This window comes from Stomoxys calcitrans, chromosome 5 (assembly GCF_963082655.1).
Source record: "Stomoxys calcitrans chromosome 5, idStoCalc2.1, whole genome shotgun sequence".
Taxonomy (NCBI): Eukaryota; Metazoa; Arthropoda; class Insecta; order Diptera; family Muscidae; genus Stomoxys; species Stomoxys calcitrans.
Genome location: NC_081556.1, coordinates 10,980,873 through 11,000,070, shown reverse-complemented (window position 1 = coordinate 11,000,070; position 19,198 = coordinate 10,980,873). Strand labels below are relative to the sequence as shown.

At 38.1% G+C, this 19,198-nt stretch overlaps 1 protein-coding gene across 1 annotated transcript; it reads right to left on the bottom strand.

The window, feature by feature from the left end:
* Positions 1 to 7,956: 7,956 nt before the first annotated feature.
* Positions 7,957 to 17,253, bottom strand: LOC106082532 (odorant receptor 10a). The gene is made up of 5 exons (XM_059370065.1): positions 16,715 to 17,253; positions 12,265 to 12,637; positions 8,464 to 8,562; positions 8,254 to 8,406; positions 7,957 to 8,189 (listed from the first exon to the last, which is right to left on the bottom strand). Exons 1-4 carry the CDS (start codon positions 17,251 to 17,253, stop codon positions 8,347 to 8,349), a joined length of 1,071 nt encoding a protein of 356 aa, XP_059226048.1. The 3' UTR covers positions 7,957 to 8,189; positions 8,254 to 8,346.
* Between the last annotated feature and the right edge of the window lie 1,945 nt (positions 17,254 to 19,198).

The window sequence follows — 19,198 nt, the reverse complement described above, 5'->3', positions numbered from 1 at the left end:
CAGTATCTAGCCCTCGCCCCTCCTTCAATTCCTACCAAACGGACATGTAACTCGATAATAACAATATGGGCCATACATTTACAGAAGAGGAGTGCAAATCCTAGGTAATAAATAAAAATGAACAAGTAAATGGGTGCTAAGCTCGGCCGGGCCAACTCTTGGGAACCCACCCCCATGGATTCTGCTAAAAATGTATACAAAATCAATTTAGCTAATGGGCATAATTTTATTCCTCATACCAAACTTCGGTGAAACCAGCAAAAATTAAAGCTTCTAGGAACCGAACATGGATATTCGAGGGACATGTTTACATGGGAGCTACATCAGGTTATAGACCAGTTTGAACCGTATTTGGTACAGATGTTGGAAGTCATAACAGAACACTATGTGCATTTTTTTCAGCCGAAAATGTTGCTTGTAAAGACTCAAGAAGTCAAATCGGGACAACGATTTATAGACCAATTTGGACTTTGCTTAGTGCAGTTGTTGCAAGTCATAACAGAACACCACATGCAATATTTCAGCCAAATCTGACAACAATTGCAGCTTGTAAGGGCTCAAGAAGTCAAATCGGGAGATCGGTTTATATGGGAGTTATATGAGGTTATAGACCGATTTAGATCGTACTTGGCACAGTTGTTGGAAGTCGTAACAAGACACCGTAAGAAAAATTTCTGCCATATCGGACAAAAAATGCGGCTTGTAAAGACTCAAGAAGTCAAATCGGGAGATCGGTTTATATGGCAGCTATATCAGGTTATACACCGATTTGGACCGTACTTGCCACAATAAGGAAAATTTCTGCCAAATCGGACAAAAAATGCGACTTGTAAGGACTCAAGAAGTCAAATCGGGAGATCGGTTTATATGGCAGCTATATCAGGTTATACACCGATTTGAACCGTACTTGTTCCCGTTTGTTGGAAGTAGTAACAAGACACCGTAAGGAAAATTTCTGCCAAATCAGACGAAAAATGCGGCTTGTAATGACTCAAGAAGTCAAATCCGGAGTTCAGTTTATATGGGAGGTATATCAGGTTATAGACCGATTTGGACCGTACTTGACACAGTTGTTGGAAGTTATAACAGAACACTATATGCAAAATTTTAGCTAAATCGGCTAAAAATTGCGGTTATATCAGTTTATGAACCAATTTGAACCATATTTGCATCGTTATTGAAAGTTGTTATAAAACACGTCATGCCATTTCATTTCAGCCATATCGGATAAGAATTGCACCCTCTAGAAGTTCAAGAAGTCAAGATCCCAAATCGCTTTGTATGGGAGCTATATCAGCTTATAGAGCGATTATTTGAACCACACTTGGCGCAGTTTTTAGGAGTAGTACCAAAGCCCTACGTGTAAAACTTCAGCCAAGTCGGATAAGAATTGCGCCAAAGAAGTCAAGACCCAAGATCGGTTTATATGGCAACTTTATCAAAACATGAACCGATATGGCCAATTTACAATCCCAACCGACCTACATTGAAGTAAAATTGCAAATTATGCCCATGAAGATTCCACTAAGGAACAGGGGCAAACTTCTCACATATCAATGAGTGCAGTCCGATTCAAGTTTAAGCTCAATGATAAGGGGCCTCCGTTTTATAGCCGAATCCGAACGGGATGCCGTAGTGCGACACCTCTTTGGAGAGAAGTTTCTACATGGCATAGTACCTCACAAATGTTGCCAGCATTAGGAGGGGAAAACCACCGCTGAAAATTTTTTCTGATGGTCTCGCCAGGATTCGAACCCAGGCTTTCAGCGTCATAGGCGAACATGCTAACCTCTGCTCTACGGTGGCCTCCATTGATAAGAAGTATTTGTGCAAAATTTCAATTGTCTAGCTTTACTTCTTCGAAAGTTATCGTACTTTCGACAGATGGACGGACGGAAGGACAGATGGACGGACAGACGGACGGACGGACATGGCTAGATCGACTTATCATGTCATGACGATCAAGAATATATACTTTATGGGGTCTTAGACGTATATTTCATGGTGTTACAAATGGAATGAGGAAATTAGTATACCCCCTCCTATGGTAGTGGGTATAAAAAAATAAAACATTGCTCGTTGGTGTACTTTTCCATGATAAAAATTTTGAGTTTAAATTTTTCCAGACATTGGCAAATCGATGATTGGTGTAAGAGTGCGATTACAAGTTATCAAGTCCCCATTGGAAAACCCTTTGGGTTAAATTATATCAAATGCCAAACATATGCGGAAAAAATTTTAATAACCTTACAGGAGCAGGGGTTTAAAGGCAATTCCATTAAGCTCTTAGCACCTTTGAACTGTAACAGCTAATAGAATTGGTAGGCATGCTTGCATTAAACCCATTTGGAAGACGTTGACGTTTCGGGAGTCTTTCGAATGTTTTAATTAGCCTTTATGTTGTAAAAGGGGGAGGGGGCTTTTATCGGTAATAGAAAATGTTATTCCAATGTGTGTGGTAGCATAAATATGTTCAAACACGTGCACCATTACTAAAGGGTGATTTTTTTGAGGTTAGGATTTTCATGCATTAGTATTTGACAGATTACGTGGGATTTCAGACATGGTGTCAAAGAGAAAGATGCTCAGTATGCTTTGACATTTCATCATGAATAGACTTACTAACGAGCAACGCTTGCAAATCATTGAATTTTATTACCAAAATCAGTGTTCGGTTCGAAATGTGTTCATTCACCGTAACGTTGCGTCCAACAGCATCTTTGAAAAAATACGGTCCAATGATTCCACCAGCGTACAAACCACACCAAAAGTGCATTTTTCGGGATGCATGGGCAGTTCTTGAACGGCTTCTGGTTGCTCTTCACTCCAAATGCGGCAATTTTGCTTATTTACGTAGCCATTCAACCAGAAATGAGCCTCATCGCAGAACAAAATTTGTCAAAATTTGAACACATTTCGAACCGAACACTGATTTTGGTAATAAAATTCAATGATTTGCATGCGTTGCTCGTTAGTAAGTCTATTCATGATGAAATGTCAAAGCATACTGAGCATCTTTCTCTTTGACACCATGTCTGAAATCCCACGTGATCTGTCAAATACTAATGCATGAAAATCCTAACCTCAAAAAAATCACCCTTTATAACTCTATGAAAGATAGACATGTCCTTGACAGGCTCATACATACCATAAGTATTATGAATTATGCTTCATTAGAAGTCTTCAAGTGTTAGTTTTTAGTTGTACGCGGTAAAGAGCCCATCATGTGGCATCAATTAAGAACTGTAAAAAACCACTGCAAACAAATCATCCAACTTTATCCGGTATTTGTAGGACTGACTTCGTATTGGTATGACTATCGCAATGCAGAATTTAAACGGAATACCATTTCACGTCTACTCATACTGACAGTCAACCTTATAGGATTTGTGTGGATAATTAACGCGAATAAAATTCTTTTAGTTACTATTATTAAATACGACCTAAACCATGTGATGATGTTTGCAATGTTGAGCAAATTTTTATACGTTATTCTACCCCCCATTTTTGCTTCCATTCAAACCCTATTTTGCGACACCCAATTTGTCAACCTCAAAAAGAGCCTACAAAGTCTGGAACTGCAATGCCGCTCTAGAATAGTTCCCTGCAAAAATGTCGAAGCAGCCCTAAGACCACTCCGTTATTTCAAATATTTTCTTGTGGTCTTCATGCATCTGATCATAGGCTTTTGGGATTTTCCATTATTTGAAGGGTGGCTGCTGCTCCTCATAATCTATGTGAATATAATGTCCTTGTCGAGTTTTTGGTTGCTCCAATATTTTGAAGTGATTGCAAAAATATGCCGTCTTTTCTATTACCTCGATAAACATATTCGGCAATTGACTCAAAACCTTACAAATGTCTCTGAAGGCATAGAGGAAAATATGGAATATCGCTGGTGTTTGGAAATAATCTGGACCTTGAGGCAATGGGCAATTGGCAGCTTTTCTTAAAACGGCTAGTCAATCTCATCTCATGTGGAACTCACTTTTATGCTACAATAGTGCAAACCCGATATTACGGCTTGTTTAATGTATTGCTCTACGACGTTGCCAATTATGTGCCAAAAATATTGGATTTTTTTGTTACCGATTATTTGTGTGAGCTTACCAAAAACACCTTCGGCGAGCTGGAGCTGAACATAAGGGATTTGAATATGGCGAATCCTGCCCTGCAAAAGCTGAGTCGAGAAGTAAGTAAAGGATCTATGCCTATTACAATACACCACACTGTTTGTCAAAACATTTTCTGTCTTTCCACCTCTCGGTCTGTCTGTCTACATTCCATCTCTTCATTTTATTTACAGTGTGAAGACTTTTCGCTGTATTTGCGCTGCCGCCAATTGATTTCATTTAATTCCAATTTTGTGAGCATGAATCGCAGAACCTGGTTTGGCATGATGGCTGCCGTTGTAACCATATCGATTTATTTAATTCAATCACATTTCATTGTAGATTAAGGCACTCCAAAAAATACAAATTTCACCATAAAATTGTATTTCTGCAAAATAAAATATATTCTAGAATGCTGCAAATAGAAACAAACAAAAAGACTTTAAGTTCGGCCGGGCCGAATTTTGGATACCCACCAGCTCGGGTATATATGTAAACCAACTTTCGTCATAATCCGGTTATGCCCCATTTATGGACCAAATTCTACACAGGCATTGAGTGGTCTAATAAGTACAATTCATTGTTCAATTTTGTAGAACAAAATATTGGTCCTTTTGGTAGCCATATCCAAATATAGACCGATCTGAGCCATATACGACACGGACGTCGAAAAGCCTAACATAAGCCATTGTGTCAAATTTCAGCGAAATCGGATTATAATTGTGCCTTTTATGGGGCCAAGACTTTAAACCTGGAGATCGGTCTATATGGCAGCTATATCCAAATCTGAACCGATCTGGGCCATATTGCAAAAACATGTCGAGGGGCCTAACTTAATTCCCTGTTCCAAATTTCGGCGACATAGGACAATAAATGCGCTTTTAATGGGCCCAAAACCTTAAATCGAGAGATAGGTCTACATGGCAGCTATATCCAAATCTAGTCCGATCTGGGCCATATTGTAAAAACTTGTCGAGGGGCCTAACTTAACTTACTCTCCCAAATTTCGGCGACATAGGACAATAAATGCGCCTTTTATGTGCCCAAAACCTTAAATCGAGAGATCGGTTCATATGGCAGCTATATCCAAATCTGAACCGATCTGGGCCATATTGCAAAAACATGTCGAGGGGCCTATCTTAACTAACTGTCAAAAATTTCGGCGACATAGGATAATAAATGCGCCTTTTATGGACCCAAAACCCTAAATCGTGAGATCGGTCTATATGCCAGCTATATCCAAAATTGGCCCGATCTGAGCCAAATTGAAGAAGAATGTTGAAGGGTCTAACACAACTCACTGTCCCAAATTTCAGCAAAATCGGACAGTGAATGCGCCTTTTATGGGCCCAAAACCTTAAATCGAGAGATCGGCATATATGACAGCTATATCCAAATCTGAACCGATCTGGGTCATATTGCAAAAACATGTCGAGGGATCTAACTTAACTCACTGTTCAAAATTTAGGCGACATAGGACAATAAATGCGCCTTTTATGCGCCCAAAACCTTAAATCGAGAGATCGGTCTATATAGCAGCTATATGCAAAACTGGACCGATCTGGGCCAAATTGAGGAATAATGTTAAAGGGTCTAACACAACTCACTGTTCCAAATTTCAGCAAAATCGGATAAAAAAGGGGTTTTTATGGGTCCAAGACCTCAAATCGGCAGATCGGTCTATAAGGGGGCTATATCAAAAGATAGTCCGTTATAGCCCATCTCCGAAATTAGCCTGCTTATGGACAAAAAAAGAATCTGTGCAAAGTTTCAGCCCAATATCTCTATTTTTAAAGACTCTTACAACAGACAGACGGTCGGACATTGGTAGATCGTCTTAGATTTTTACGACGATCAAGAAGGATGGGGGTATATTCATTTTACCATTCCGTTTGTAACACCTCGACATATTCGTCTAAGACCCCATAACGTATATATTGTATATTCATGATCGTCATGTCATTTCAAGTCGATCTGGTCATGTCCGTTCGTCCGTGCGTCTGCCGAAAGCACAATAAATTTCGATGGAGTAAAGGTAGTCGTTGGGATTGTGAATGGGCCATATCGGTCCATGTTTTAATATAGCTGCCATAGAAACCGATTTTGGGTCTTGACTTTTTGAGTTTCTAGAAAGCGCAATTCTCATCTGATTTTGCATCAAGTATTTTGTTATGACAACAATTGTTCTAAGTATTATTCAAATCGGTCCATAACCCGATATAGCTGACATATAAACCGATCTGGCGTCTTGACTTCTTGAGCCACTAGAGGGCGCAATTCTTATCTGATTAGGTTGAAATTTTGCGTGAAGTGATTTGTGATGACTTCCAACAACTGTGTTAAGTATGGTACAAATCGGTCTATAACCTGATATAGCTGCCATATAAACCTATGTGGGATCTTGACTTCTTGAGCCACTATAATGCGCAATTCTTATCGGATTTGGCTGAAATTGGGCATGAAGTGATTTGTGATGACTTCCAACAACTGTGCCAAGATATGGCTGCCATCTAAACCTATGTGGGATCTTAACTTCTTGAGCCTCTAGAGGGCGCAATTCTTATCCGATTTGCAATATGGTTCAAATCGGTCCATACATACAGTGGCAGTTAGCCATATTAACCGATCTGGGATCTTGACTTCTTGAGCCTCTAGAAAGCGCAATTCTCATACGATTTGGCAGAAATTTTGCACAACGACTTCTCCCATGACCTTCAACATACGTGTCAAATATGGAATCGGTCTAAAGACTGATACAGCTGCCATATAAACGGATCTCCCTATTTTACTTATTGAGGCCCTAAGTTTATTTGAATTGGCTGACATTTTACACAATGACTTCTACTATGGTCTCTAACATTCAGTTTAATTATGGTCCGAATCGGACCATAACTTGATGTTATAGCTCCAATATCATAGCACTTCTTTTCTTTTATCATTTGTTTGCCTAAAAAGAGATGCCGGGAAAAGAAGTCGACAACTGCGATTTATTGGTGGAGGGTATATAAGATTCGGTTCGACCGAACTTTAGCACGCTTTTACTTTTTTTTGTAGGGAATTGCAAGCACTATCCTGCAAAAAGAAATTTGGAAATCGGACCACAAAAGAAGATTTGGCAGCCCCTACAAATTTTCGAAATACGGAGGTGACCAATTTTTGGGCCCTTGCCAAAAGGCGCCCGGACAATCTAGGGCCTTGAAATTTTACACATAATCTTGCTAACACAGCTCTAACCATTTCAAATTTGAAAGACATATCTCTGCCCGTTCTTTCTTACACGGCACATATTTTTACTACTTTTTTCGGTCTATCCCACTGTGCGGCATATTTTGTTAATTGGGATCAAAAGGAAAAAAATGGAGGGTATGCGTTTCAAAACAAATACTTTTTGTTTTTTTGAACACTCTGATGGGTATATGGGCTAATTGGTTTGATTATATTGGGTTGCCCAAAAAGTAATTGCGGATTTTTTAAAAGAAAATAAATGCATTTTTAATAAAACTTATAATGAAATTTAATCAAATTTACACTTTTTTTCTAAAGCAAGCTAAAAGTAACAGCTGATAACTGACAGAAGAAAGAATGCAATTACAGAGTCACAAGCCGCTGAAAAATTTTGTAAACGCCGACCATATGAAAAATCCGCAATTACTTTTTGGGCAACCCAATATTTGAGATTATATCACTGCCTAACCAAAAATGGATAATTAGTGTCACCAAAGTCAAAAAGGTTGCATTGAACATGGGAAAATGTAATGTTTTAAATATAAATTTTTTGTAACTATAGAGAAAATTTTTGTCTTTAAGCGAAAAAGTTTTTATTTTTCCATCAATGGCTATCAGTGCACTTTAGTCATAATTTCAAGTGCAGTATCAGGCTTACCTATAAAGCTCTTCACCTTTCACTAGCCAAGGGTGTACTTCTAAAAGTTGTGCAAATAGATCTACATCGTGTAGTGCATGGATATTTTTGGTTAAATGACAAGCTTGGAATATTTAATAATTTTGAGATGTTGCAGACGTCTGGCCCTGAAACGATGAGGCCAAGGCAATGATGGATCCCGAGGTTTGCAAAATCTGTAAAATAAACATTTAAAGTGAGACGACAAAAGAACCAGGGACGCGCTCTGTTAAAATCTACCGAAGCAAATGTGGTCATCGAGGGCGAAAAGAATGGCACTGACATCGTCAAAGCCCTTTGTGAACGTATCATGATGATGAGAATGATGCGACGCTATCTAGGACTACATATAAACCAATTACACTTGAAAATGACGGTGGATAAATGGACACTCTGAAAAATAGTTGGAAAACAAAAGAACAAAATCGAATTTGTTAAAAAATCACCTACATTTTCAGCCACCAAGGTACCGCCATAGCAGTATACAGCCAATTGGGAGAGAGCAGCCACAGTATAGCCCAAATAGATGAAACGACCAAAGCCAGAATACTAAAAAAAAGAACATTAGAAGGGATAAACAAAAACGAACAAGTAAAAGCGTGCTAAGTTCGGCCGGGCCGAGTCTTATATACTCTCCACCATGGATCACATTTGTCGAGTTCTTTTCCCGTCATCTCTTCTTAGGCAAAAAAAAGGATATAAGAAAAGATTTGCTCTGCTATTAGAGCGATATCAAGATATGGTCCGGTTTGGACCACAATTAAATTATATGTTGGAGACCTGTGTAAAATGTCAGCCAATTCGAATAAGAATTGCGCCCTTTGTGGGCTCAAGAAGTAAAATAGGGAGATCGATTTATATGGGAGCTGTATCGGCCTATAGACCCATTCAGACCATAATAAACACGTATGTTAATGGTCATGAGATAATCCGTCGTCCAAAATTTCAGGCAAATCGGATAATAATTGCGACCTCTAGAGGGTCAAGAAGTCAAGATCCCAGATCGGTTTATATGGCAGCTATATCAGGTTATGAACCGACTTGTACTTTATTTGACATAGTTGTTGAAAGTAACAATAAAAAACGTCTTGCGAAATTTCAGCCAAATCGGATAGAAATTGAGCCCTCTAGAAGCTCAAGAAGTCAAGTCCCCAGATCTGTTTATATGACAGCTATATCAGGTTATGAAGCGATTTGAACCATATTTGGCACAGTTGTTGGATATCATAACAAAATACTACGTGCCAAAATTCATTCAAATTGGATAAGAATTGCGCCCTCTAGAGGCTCAAGAAGTCAAGACCCAAGATCGGTTTATATGACAGCTGAATAAGGTTATGGACCGATTTGAACCATACTTGGCACAGTTGTTGGATATCGTAACAAAACACGTCGTGCAAAATTTCATTCCAATCGGATAAGAATTGCGCACTCTAGAGGCTCAAGAAGTCAAGAACCCAGATCGGTTTATATGGCAGCTATATCAGGTTATAAACCGATTTGAACCATACTTGGCAAAGTTGTTGGATATCATAACAAAACACGTCGTGCAAAATTTCATTCCAATCGGATGAGAATTGCGCACTCTAGAGGCTCAAGAAGTCAAGACCCAAGATCGGTTTATATGGCAGCTATATCAGGTTATAAACCGATTTGAACCATACTTGGCACAGTTGTTGGATATCATAACAAAACACGGCGTGCAAAATTTCATCCCAATCGAATAAGAATTGCGCACTCTAGAGGCTCAAGAAGTCAAGACCCAAGATCGGTTTATATAGCAGCTATATCAGGTTATTAACCGATTTGAACCATACTTGGCACAGTTGTTGGATATCATAACAAAACACGGCGTGCAAAATTTCATCCCAATCGGATAAGAATTGCGCACTCTAGAGGCTCAAGAAGTCAAGACCCAAGATCGGTTTATATGGCAGCTATATCAAAACATGGACCGATATGGCCCATTTACAATACCAACCTACCTTCATTAATAAGATATATTTGTGCAAAATTTCATGCGCCTAGCTTTACTCCTTCGAAAGTAAGCGTGCTTTCGACAGACAGACGGACGGACATGGCTAGATCGACTTAAAATTACTTTATGCGGTCTTAGACTCATATTTCGAAGTGTTACAAAGAGAATGACGAAATTAGTATACCCCCATCCTATGGTGGAGGGTGTAAAAGCTAAAAATTCAGAGATCGATAAAAAATTAAATCAATCGATGAGGTTAATTTTTATTGATATGAGTCAGGGGGACTTCAGCTGCTGTTGAACATGGCTTCAACAAAGAGTGAGAGTGGCAAATTCGTGTTGGAAAGCATGATGGATGTCTTAAAGAAGCAAAACCAAGGTTTAGTCGCGGAGAAATGGGAGGTCTTCCACAGGAAGGTGAAGGAGGAAGAAACTCTCACTTAGTGATGGGCCTTAATTAAATCTCCGTGGAAAATTTGGCTAAGACTACTACGGGACCAATGCTGTTTTATCAAGTTTGGGAAGACTCGGAAAGGCAAAGATCCTCATATTGAGACAAAAGCCACTAAAGTGGCAGGAAAATCAATGCAGCCTTAAGAACAGGAAGCGGACATCATCGAGCTTTTCAAGATTCAGAAGACTAAGATATGCTAAGATGCTGATATTCAACAGTAAGGCAGCGCAGTGACAGGAAACTCAATGCAGCCTAAAAAACAGGGAGCTGACGATGAGACCATCACCTGCTCCCAAGAAATCCTTTAATCAAGCTTTGGAAGACTAGAATAAGCAAAGATCCTAATATTGAAACATTAGGCAGTGCAGGGACCAGAGACTCAACATCATAGAGTTTTTCAAGATTCGATAGACTAAGATATGCTAAGATGCTGATATTGAACAGTAAGGCAGTGCAGTGACAGGAAACTCAATGCAGCCCAAAGAACAGGGAGCTGACGATGAGACCATCACCTGCTTCCAAGAAACCCATTTAATCAAGCTTTGGAAGACTAGAATAAGCAAGGATCCTAATATTGAAACATTAGGGAGTGCAGGGACCAGAGACTCAAGATAGCCTAAGGAACAGGAATCCGATGGAACCATTACCGACTTTCTCAAGATTTGGAAGACCAGGATAGGCAAAGATCCCCATATTGAAACATCAGGCAGTGCCGTGACAGGAAACTCTATGCTACCTAAAGAACAGGGAGCAGATGATGAGATCATCACTCACTCCCAAGAAGCTAATTTTTGCTGGAGAAACAATGTTTGAGGTCATCCAGGTAAACCTGAATCGGAGCGAGGCAGCTACACAAGCTCTGATGGAGAAAATCAGCAAGGGCAAGATTCATATTGCCTTAATTATTATAATTATTATAAATTAAGGAGCCATGGACGACCAGGAACAAAGTTTCCGGAAAGAACGATATCGATATCAAGGACCTGCGTTATTTGTCATTAAAAATTTAAATTTTGTGTTTTCCCCCAGAGTTGTCAACGTCAGATGCAACAGTGATGAGACAGGGCTCGAAATGGAGCCTGAAATGGGGCCTGAAACGGAGAATAGTCCACTTAGTCCTCTACAGGAGCGTGATTAGACCAATATTTTAGAGGTATTTAACTCGACGCAGCCGGGATTAAATGTGTAGGCGGCGAACGCACATGTAACACTGGGAACAGCGAAACGGTCAGCAAGACGAGGAAAACTCTCTGGGGGAGATCCGTATCGTGAATTTTTCGAGGCTATTGCTGAAAGGAAGTAAGAAGGAGGTCAGCATAGCTTTCGGTATCATAACGGAACGTCCTATGTATCACGTCCACTTATGCAAAATCATTGCGGCAAGATTATAAGACGTTGTAGTATTTCCTAAATCATTGACCGGCTTTCGTGGCTTACAGACACCGTGTCTTAGATGGGGTCACAATACCCGGACACATGAACCCACTTAAGGGCTTGGTGTGGAAAACATTAGGGATTTTGTAAATTGTAAGGAACTCCTGACTTAGATTTTCTTTTTCGATGTAAATTTTTAGTATTTAGAGCGTACAATAAGCCGATCACTGGCTTAGGCGTATGTCCATAGTAGCATGGGGCGCATTAATATTCGAAAACTCTTTTCAAGCTAACCTAATATGGATTGGGTTAGAATCATGTGGAATTTGGTCAATCTTTTGGGGATTTGACCAAACTAGCTACCAACCGAACTAGCTACCGAACTAGCTACCAACTCCACTAAACGGAACATTTTAGAAACGAAGTTACCAACGCATAAACTCACCGTCATCATTTCAAATATACTCGCCCCAATCACCATGCTGGCCGATACAAAATGGGCCAAAGTTATTATGGCATAACGTTGGCGAAAGAAATTCGTCATCTCTATGATGGCATTATGACGACGAATTATCAACTTCAATTGTTGTTCCATATACAAGGAATCCTCGGCATTTAAGGATAATTTTTCATTGAATTTGGCAAACAGCAATTTAACATCCACTTGTAGCATTTTCAAAAGGGCCGCAATATGGGCACAATATTCAAAATACAAGGCATCACAACCGCCAAACATGAAAATGGTCACATAACCGGTGTAGGCTGTGAAGAGATAGCCTAGGGGATACAATAATCCATGAACAAATACGGGTGGCATGCTGAAATAAAACAAAATTAGATATATAATTTCAAATTTTTGAGTTTCAAAAAAACATAAAATTTCAAAAAAAACCTAAGAGAAATTTTGGAAAAAATATTTTTTTTTATGAAAAATTTACAAAGTTTATTTATGTTTTTATTGGGTTGCCCAAAAAGTAATTGCGGATTTTTCATATAGTCGGCGTTGACAAATTTTTTCACAGCTTGTGACTCTGTAATTGCATTCTTTCTTCTGTCAGTTATCACCTGTTACTTTTAGCTTGCTTTAGAAAAAAAGTGTAAAAAAGTATATTTGATTAAAGTTCATTCTAAGTTTCATTAAAAATGCATTTACTTTCTTTTAAAAAATCCGCAATTACTTTTTGGGCAACCCAATGTATAGCAAAACTTATATTCAAGTTGAAGATTTGAATGGTGAGCCAATGAAGTTGGCTTGCTTTAAGCGTTATTTGGATTAACTTTGCATTTATATGATCAGTCAAAGTTAGGCGTCTATCTAAATGCATTCCCAGAAACTTTACTTTAACTTTTTGGGGTATCGTAGAGTTGAATATCTCTATTGGGGGCAAGATTCTCCATTAAGAGTAAAATTTACATGGGTGCACTTACTAGCGTTCACTACGATTTTCCATTTCTGGAGCCATTTTTTAGCTCACGGACGTGTGTTGGTAACTCGGACGTGTTTGGACGGATTATGATGAATGATCATACAATCAGTATCATCTGCAAAAGTCGACCTGACCGTTGTGTTAGTAGTAGGTATGTCTGCAGTATATATTGGATTGCCCAAAAAGTAATTGCGGATTTTTTAAAAGAAAGTAAATGCATTTTTAATAAAACTTAGAATGAACTTTAATCAAATATATAATTGCCATTTTGTTCGATAACCTTTTGCCATCTTCCTGGCAAATTTAGTATCTGCAAAAAATTGAACCAAGTGCGATTTTATAGCCTCATCATTGCCGAAAGTTTTACCATTTAAGGAGTTCTGCAAAGATTGAAATAAATGGTAGTCTGATGGTGCAAGGTCAGGGCTATATGGTGGATGCATCAAAAGTTCCCAGCCAAGCTCACTCAGTTTTTGGCGAGTGACCAAAGATGTGTGCGGTCTAGCGTTGTCCTGGTGGAATATGACACCTTTTCGATTGACCAATTCTGGTCGCTTCTACTTGATGGCTGTATTCAATTTGTCCAATTGTTGACAGTAAACATCCGAATTAATCGTTTGGTTCCTTGGAAGCAGCTCAAAATATACCACACCCTTCCAATCCCACCAAACAGACAGCATAATCTTCTTTTGGTGGATATCAGCCTTTGAAGTGGTTTGAGCTGGCTCACCATGCTTGGACCATGATCGTTTTCGACTAACGTTGTTGTAAACAATCCATTTTTCATCTCCAGTTATGATTCGTTTTAAAAACGGATCGAATTCATTGCGTTTAAGGTGCATATCACAAGCGTTGATTCGGTTTGTTTTTTTGAATTTCTTTCAATACATGTGGTACCCAAATATCAAGCTTTTTCACCAGTCCAAGACTTTTTATGTGATAATGAACGGTTGATTTTGGTATATTTAACTTCTCTCCTATCTCACGCTCAGTTACATGACGATCCAATTCGATTAATGCTTTAATTTGGTCATCATCAACTTCATTTGGCCGAACTGAAAAATCCGCAATTACTTTTTGGGCAACCCAATAATATGTATAACATAGGACCCAATATGCTTTCTTGTGGAGCGCCGGAGTTAATATTTTCGATACGTGAGACAGTGTCCCTGAATTTCAGCTCAAATGACCTTTTTGAAAGATAACTCGCCAACAACTTATGGGTATTAGCTGGCAACAATCTAAGTACTTTGTAGATTAGACCTACATGCAACACTTTGTCGAATGCTTGGGAGATGTCTTTGACCAACGCTGAACAGAACTGTTTTTTCTCATATGCTTTTCTTATAGAAGTTGTTATACGGTGCATTTGAACTGTTATGGTTCTCTCAAAAACCGAACTGGTGATCGGGTATTATGTTGTTGTTCAGGTTTTATTTTTGTCAGTAATTTTTTTTTGAAAAAAATTTTGATAAAATTGATAGGAGACTTAGGGGTCTATAGGACTTTGTTTGTTTAGGATCCCGACCGGGTTTCTGGATCATAATTATTTCAGCTCGTTTCCAAGATAAGGGAAAATATCCCAGACGTTATATGCCGTTGAAGATGAATAATACAATAATATTCTAACAGCTGATTGCGGGAGTTCTTTTATCATTTTTGCGTTAATACCAGCGCCACCTGGCGATTTCTTGTACTTCAAATCTTTTATAGATAATACGATTTCATTTAGCGTCAAACGCTATGCATTGTTGACTATATTTACTGCAAACGATTCAAAAGCTGTAGTTTGAAGGTTTGGAAGAACGAAACTATTTGGAGTATCATTAGGTAAGAAAACTTTTTCAAGGTAATTTGCAAAAGCGCTTACTTTTTCTGCTTCACTCTTTGCCCAGGTGCCAGATTCCGCACGTAATGAAGATTGTTGAGTAATAGGTCTACGCATGTTTTTTGTGGCTTTGCAGAGATTGAAGTCATTTGCTACGTAAGTAATATTTGAGTTCGAGTTCTTCAGCTTCTTTTAATGCGACGTTTAGTTTTTTCTGACTTCTTCTAAGACTTCTTTCCAAATTCGGAGATCGATATATTTGCCATGCTTTTCTGAGGTTCCTTTTCTCTATGATAAGGTTGTTGATACTAGTTGATTGCATTGGTGAGGAGCTTTGTTGTAGCAGGACTTTCGTGGAAACTACTGTAGTCGCGTTAGTTAAAAAGTCGGCGAATAATTTGACTGTTTGGTCTATTCCATCTTGTGATCGAAGTGGAATTTCCACAGCTAAATGAGTGCAAATGTATTTCTTTTTATTTTCACATCTAAAAACCAGTAGAATGAGGATCGTTGGGGAGTGATCAGATGAAAGGTCTAACGATGGACAAACTATCATGTTTTCGGATTTTATATTTTCTACAACCGCAAAGTCAATTAGGTCTGGAATATTGAAATAGCATTCAGCTAGGAAGATGTTATAGTGGAGTTGTAGAGTGGTAGAGTTGTCTGCCTCTGGGTGTAATTAGGCGTGAGCCCCAAAATGTGTGTTAAGTATTATAGTTTCAAGCTGCAATAAATTTCGTTCCCAGGGTCGAGAAGTATTCTAAAAATTTATCATTATCAATTTTGTATCTAGGAGGACAGTAGATCGCCGATATGACAGTTGTATTATAAGTGATTTTGATCGAGGTTGCTTGAATGTGGTTGATCTTGTATTCGGGCAATGGACAATGTTTGATTGAGTTACGTATAATGATTGCTGAATCGCAACAGGCTCTATCACTAGGATTTTTGGAGTCATATGTAGAATATCCATTTATTCTAAAGCAGTTTCTCCAGGTGAAGTGGGTCTCAGAAACTAGCAGAATATCAATGCATTGGTTCCGTAAGAAATGCTCAACTTCTTTTTAATGTTGGCTAAAGCCATTTGCATTCCAGTAACATATTGAGAGTATGAAAAACTAAAGAAATAAATACATCTTTGAATATAATGAAACCGTTGTCCAGGGCGAGGGGTCCTTCTTGGATCTACATCACTTTCTATGTTTATAGCATTTGATGCTCGTATAAATGTCATAGAAGTACCATAAGGTTGACTTTCAATTAACCCGAATCACCCTGAATCTTTTTGGTAAATTTTTATTTTGATTCATTGTTGTTCTCAAATCATGCCGATATATTTCATAATTCAAAGTGTTGCAATTTTTGTAGTTAGGAGACTTTATAATAACCTAACCCTTTTTACACTCATCATTTTAGTTGGAATGTATATAAGTCTCGTTTGTACATTGTAAATATGACCACGAACATTCCATTTAGGAATAGGGGAAAAGTCTCACTTCTAAGAAAATATTGATCGTATTCGACGCTTGAAACTAATTTTTTTCTTTTAGTTTTTATTTAAAACTCGCTTAGAAAACAATTTCTTATATAAAGTCATATACAAAATTAATGATATTTTGTCGATTTTTTTTACTCACGTCATATTAAAGGGTGTCAACCACACAATTTCTTTGCCCTTGGACCAAAATATCCATGCCAAGACCAAAGGCTTCAGATTATATGCTGTACAAGTAATAAAACCAGCAAGAAATGGTGTAAAATTCACACGAGCTGCCATCACTGAGTGGTGTCTTATTATACGCTTATATGCCAACACATATTTGTTATCTTTGCGGTAATCCCCAAAAAGCATTTGATGCATTTTCTCCAAAACCAATATGAAATCTTTGCGATAGTATGAAATTAGTATCATTTTGAGAACAGTTACAGCCGAAGTACCCGCTGGGCAGAGAGTATCCAAGGCTTTCTCCAAGTTCGTGGACAATAAAGAGAACCCAGCATGAAGTTCAGTTAAAACTCCAATCAGTAAAATCAAAAAATTAAACACACTCCACACGTTGATTAACTGGGTCCTTGGCGATGCTGGCCAAAATCCCATGACTCGCAGACAGATTTTGGGTACATAGAGATAATATTTTTCCAAATTTGTTGTGCGAGCCAGAAAGTCAAAAAACATTTTTGGCAAAGTTGTTGTTTCGTTGGGTACTTAAAGGACTACAATGCCAACTCAGGCAGTTTGTGGTTAGCATTTATACGGTAATCATAGGTAATTGCTGTATTAAGGTTATGTGTTTGGACGAATGTAAGGGAAAATTTGAAAACTTAAATTTTGAATTGCCCAATGATTGCATAAATGGTCAAACCAAAAGTTTTAATAGCTAACTAATTGCTTAGCTCATATGTGAAAGGCTTAATAATTTCTCACAAATTATAAGAAAAAGTATTACAAATATCCTTACATACGGGAAATGGAAAAGAATAAAGAGCAAGGAAAGGATATATGAATTTCTTTTGACAAATAGGAGTATAATAGAGAGATATTATCCAAATGGTACAGATATTTAAACCACTTTATATAAGGTATAGATATTTTATCCACATTACCCTAATGGTGAAGACGCCTAAAACACGTTATAAAGGGTGATTTTTTTGAGGTTAGGATTTTCATGCATTAGTATTTGACAGATCACGTGGGATTTCAGACATGGTGTCAAAGAGAAAGATGCTCAGTATGCTTTGACATTTCATCATGAATAGACTTACTAACGAGCAACGCTTGCAAATCATTGAATTTTATTACCAAAATCAGTGTTCGGTTCGAAATGTGTTTAAATTTTGACAAATTTTGTTCAGCGATGAGGCTCATTTCTGGTTGAATGGCTACGTAAATAAGCAAAATTGCCGCATTTGGAGTGAAGAGCAACCAGAAGCCGTTTAAGAACTGCCCATGCATCCCGAAAAATGCACTGTTTGGTGTGGTTTGTACGCTGGTGGAATCATTGGACCGTATTTTTTCAAAGATGCTGTTGGACGCAACGTTACGGTGAATGAACACATTTCGAACCGAACACTGATTTTGGTAATAAAATTCAATGATTTGCAAGCGTTGCTCGTTAGTAAGTCTATTCATGATGAAATGTCAAAGCATACTGAGCATCTTTCTCTTTGACACCATGTCTGAAATCCCACGTGATCTGTCAAATACTAATGCATGAAAATCCTAACCTCAAAAAAATCACCCTTTATAAGGTATAGATTTTATCCAGGTAACCCAAATGCCGTTAATATTCTATCCACGTAGCCCAAAGTGTGAATATACTATATTTGGATGGAGTAGGTTCCGTCTCCGCTTTATCAAAATAATGTGGATACTTTATCCACGTTATTCTCACAGCGTAAATATTGTACTTATCAAATCTATCCAAATGGTGTTGACCCTTTAACCATGTTATCCGAATACTAAGGTTTCTTTACACACTTTGTCCAAAAAATTATAAATTTAAATTACCCACGTGTCTAGATGGTGTACGCCAAATGGCGTAAGTACTTTATCCACATTATCCAAATGGTGTAGATACTTTATCCACATTACCCAAATGGTATAGGTACTTGATCCATGTTAACCAAATGATACAGATACTTTATCCACGATATACAAATGGTGCAGGTACATTCTCGGCCATACCTTAACGGTGTAGGTACTTTATCCTCGTTACTCGAACGTTGTAGATACTCTATTCTCGCTACACAAACGGTATTGGTACTTTATCCACGTTATCCAATTGATGTTAATACATTATTCACCCTTTTCTCATGGTGTAGATACTTTATCCACGTAATGTTAATAGTGCAGTGTTTTATCCAAGGCATCTTTAGATTCTTTATATACGTTATCTTTATGTATTAATACATTATCCACGTTATCCAATTGATGCTAATATATTATCCACCCTATTGTCATGGTGTATTTACTTTATCCCCATTATCTTTATTCACGTTATCCAATTGATGTAAACACATTGTTCACGTTATCCGATTGATATAAACACATTTGCCACGTTGTCCAATTAATGTACCACGTTATCTAATTGATATGATATATCGATGTTATCCAGTTGATA

Excerpts from the sequence above, each read along its gene's own strand:
- LOC106082532 (XM_059370065.1), bottom strand. The coding sequence starts at position 17,253 with ATGTTTTTTGACTTTCTGGCTCGCACAACAAATTTGGAAAAATATTAT. Across the intron at positions 8,563-12,264 it reads GTATATTTGAAATGATGACG|TATTCTGGCTTTGGTCGTTT; the intron begins GTGAGTTTATGC and ends TCTTTTTTTTAG. Across the intron at positions 8,407-8,463 it reads GTACCTTGGTGGCTGAAAAT|AGTGTCCATTTATCCACCGT; the intron begins GTAGGTGATTTT and ends ACTATTTTTCAG.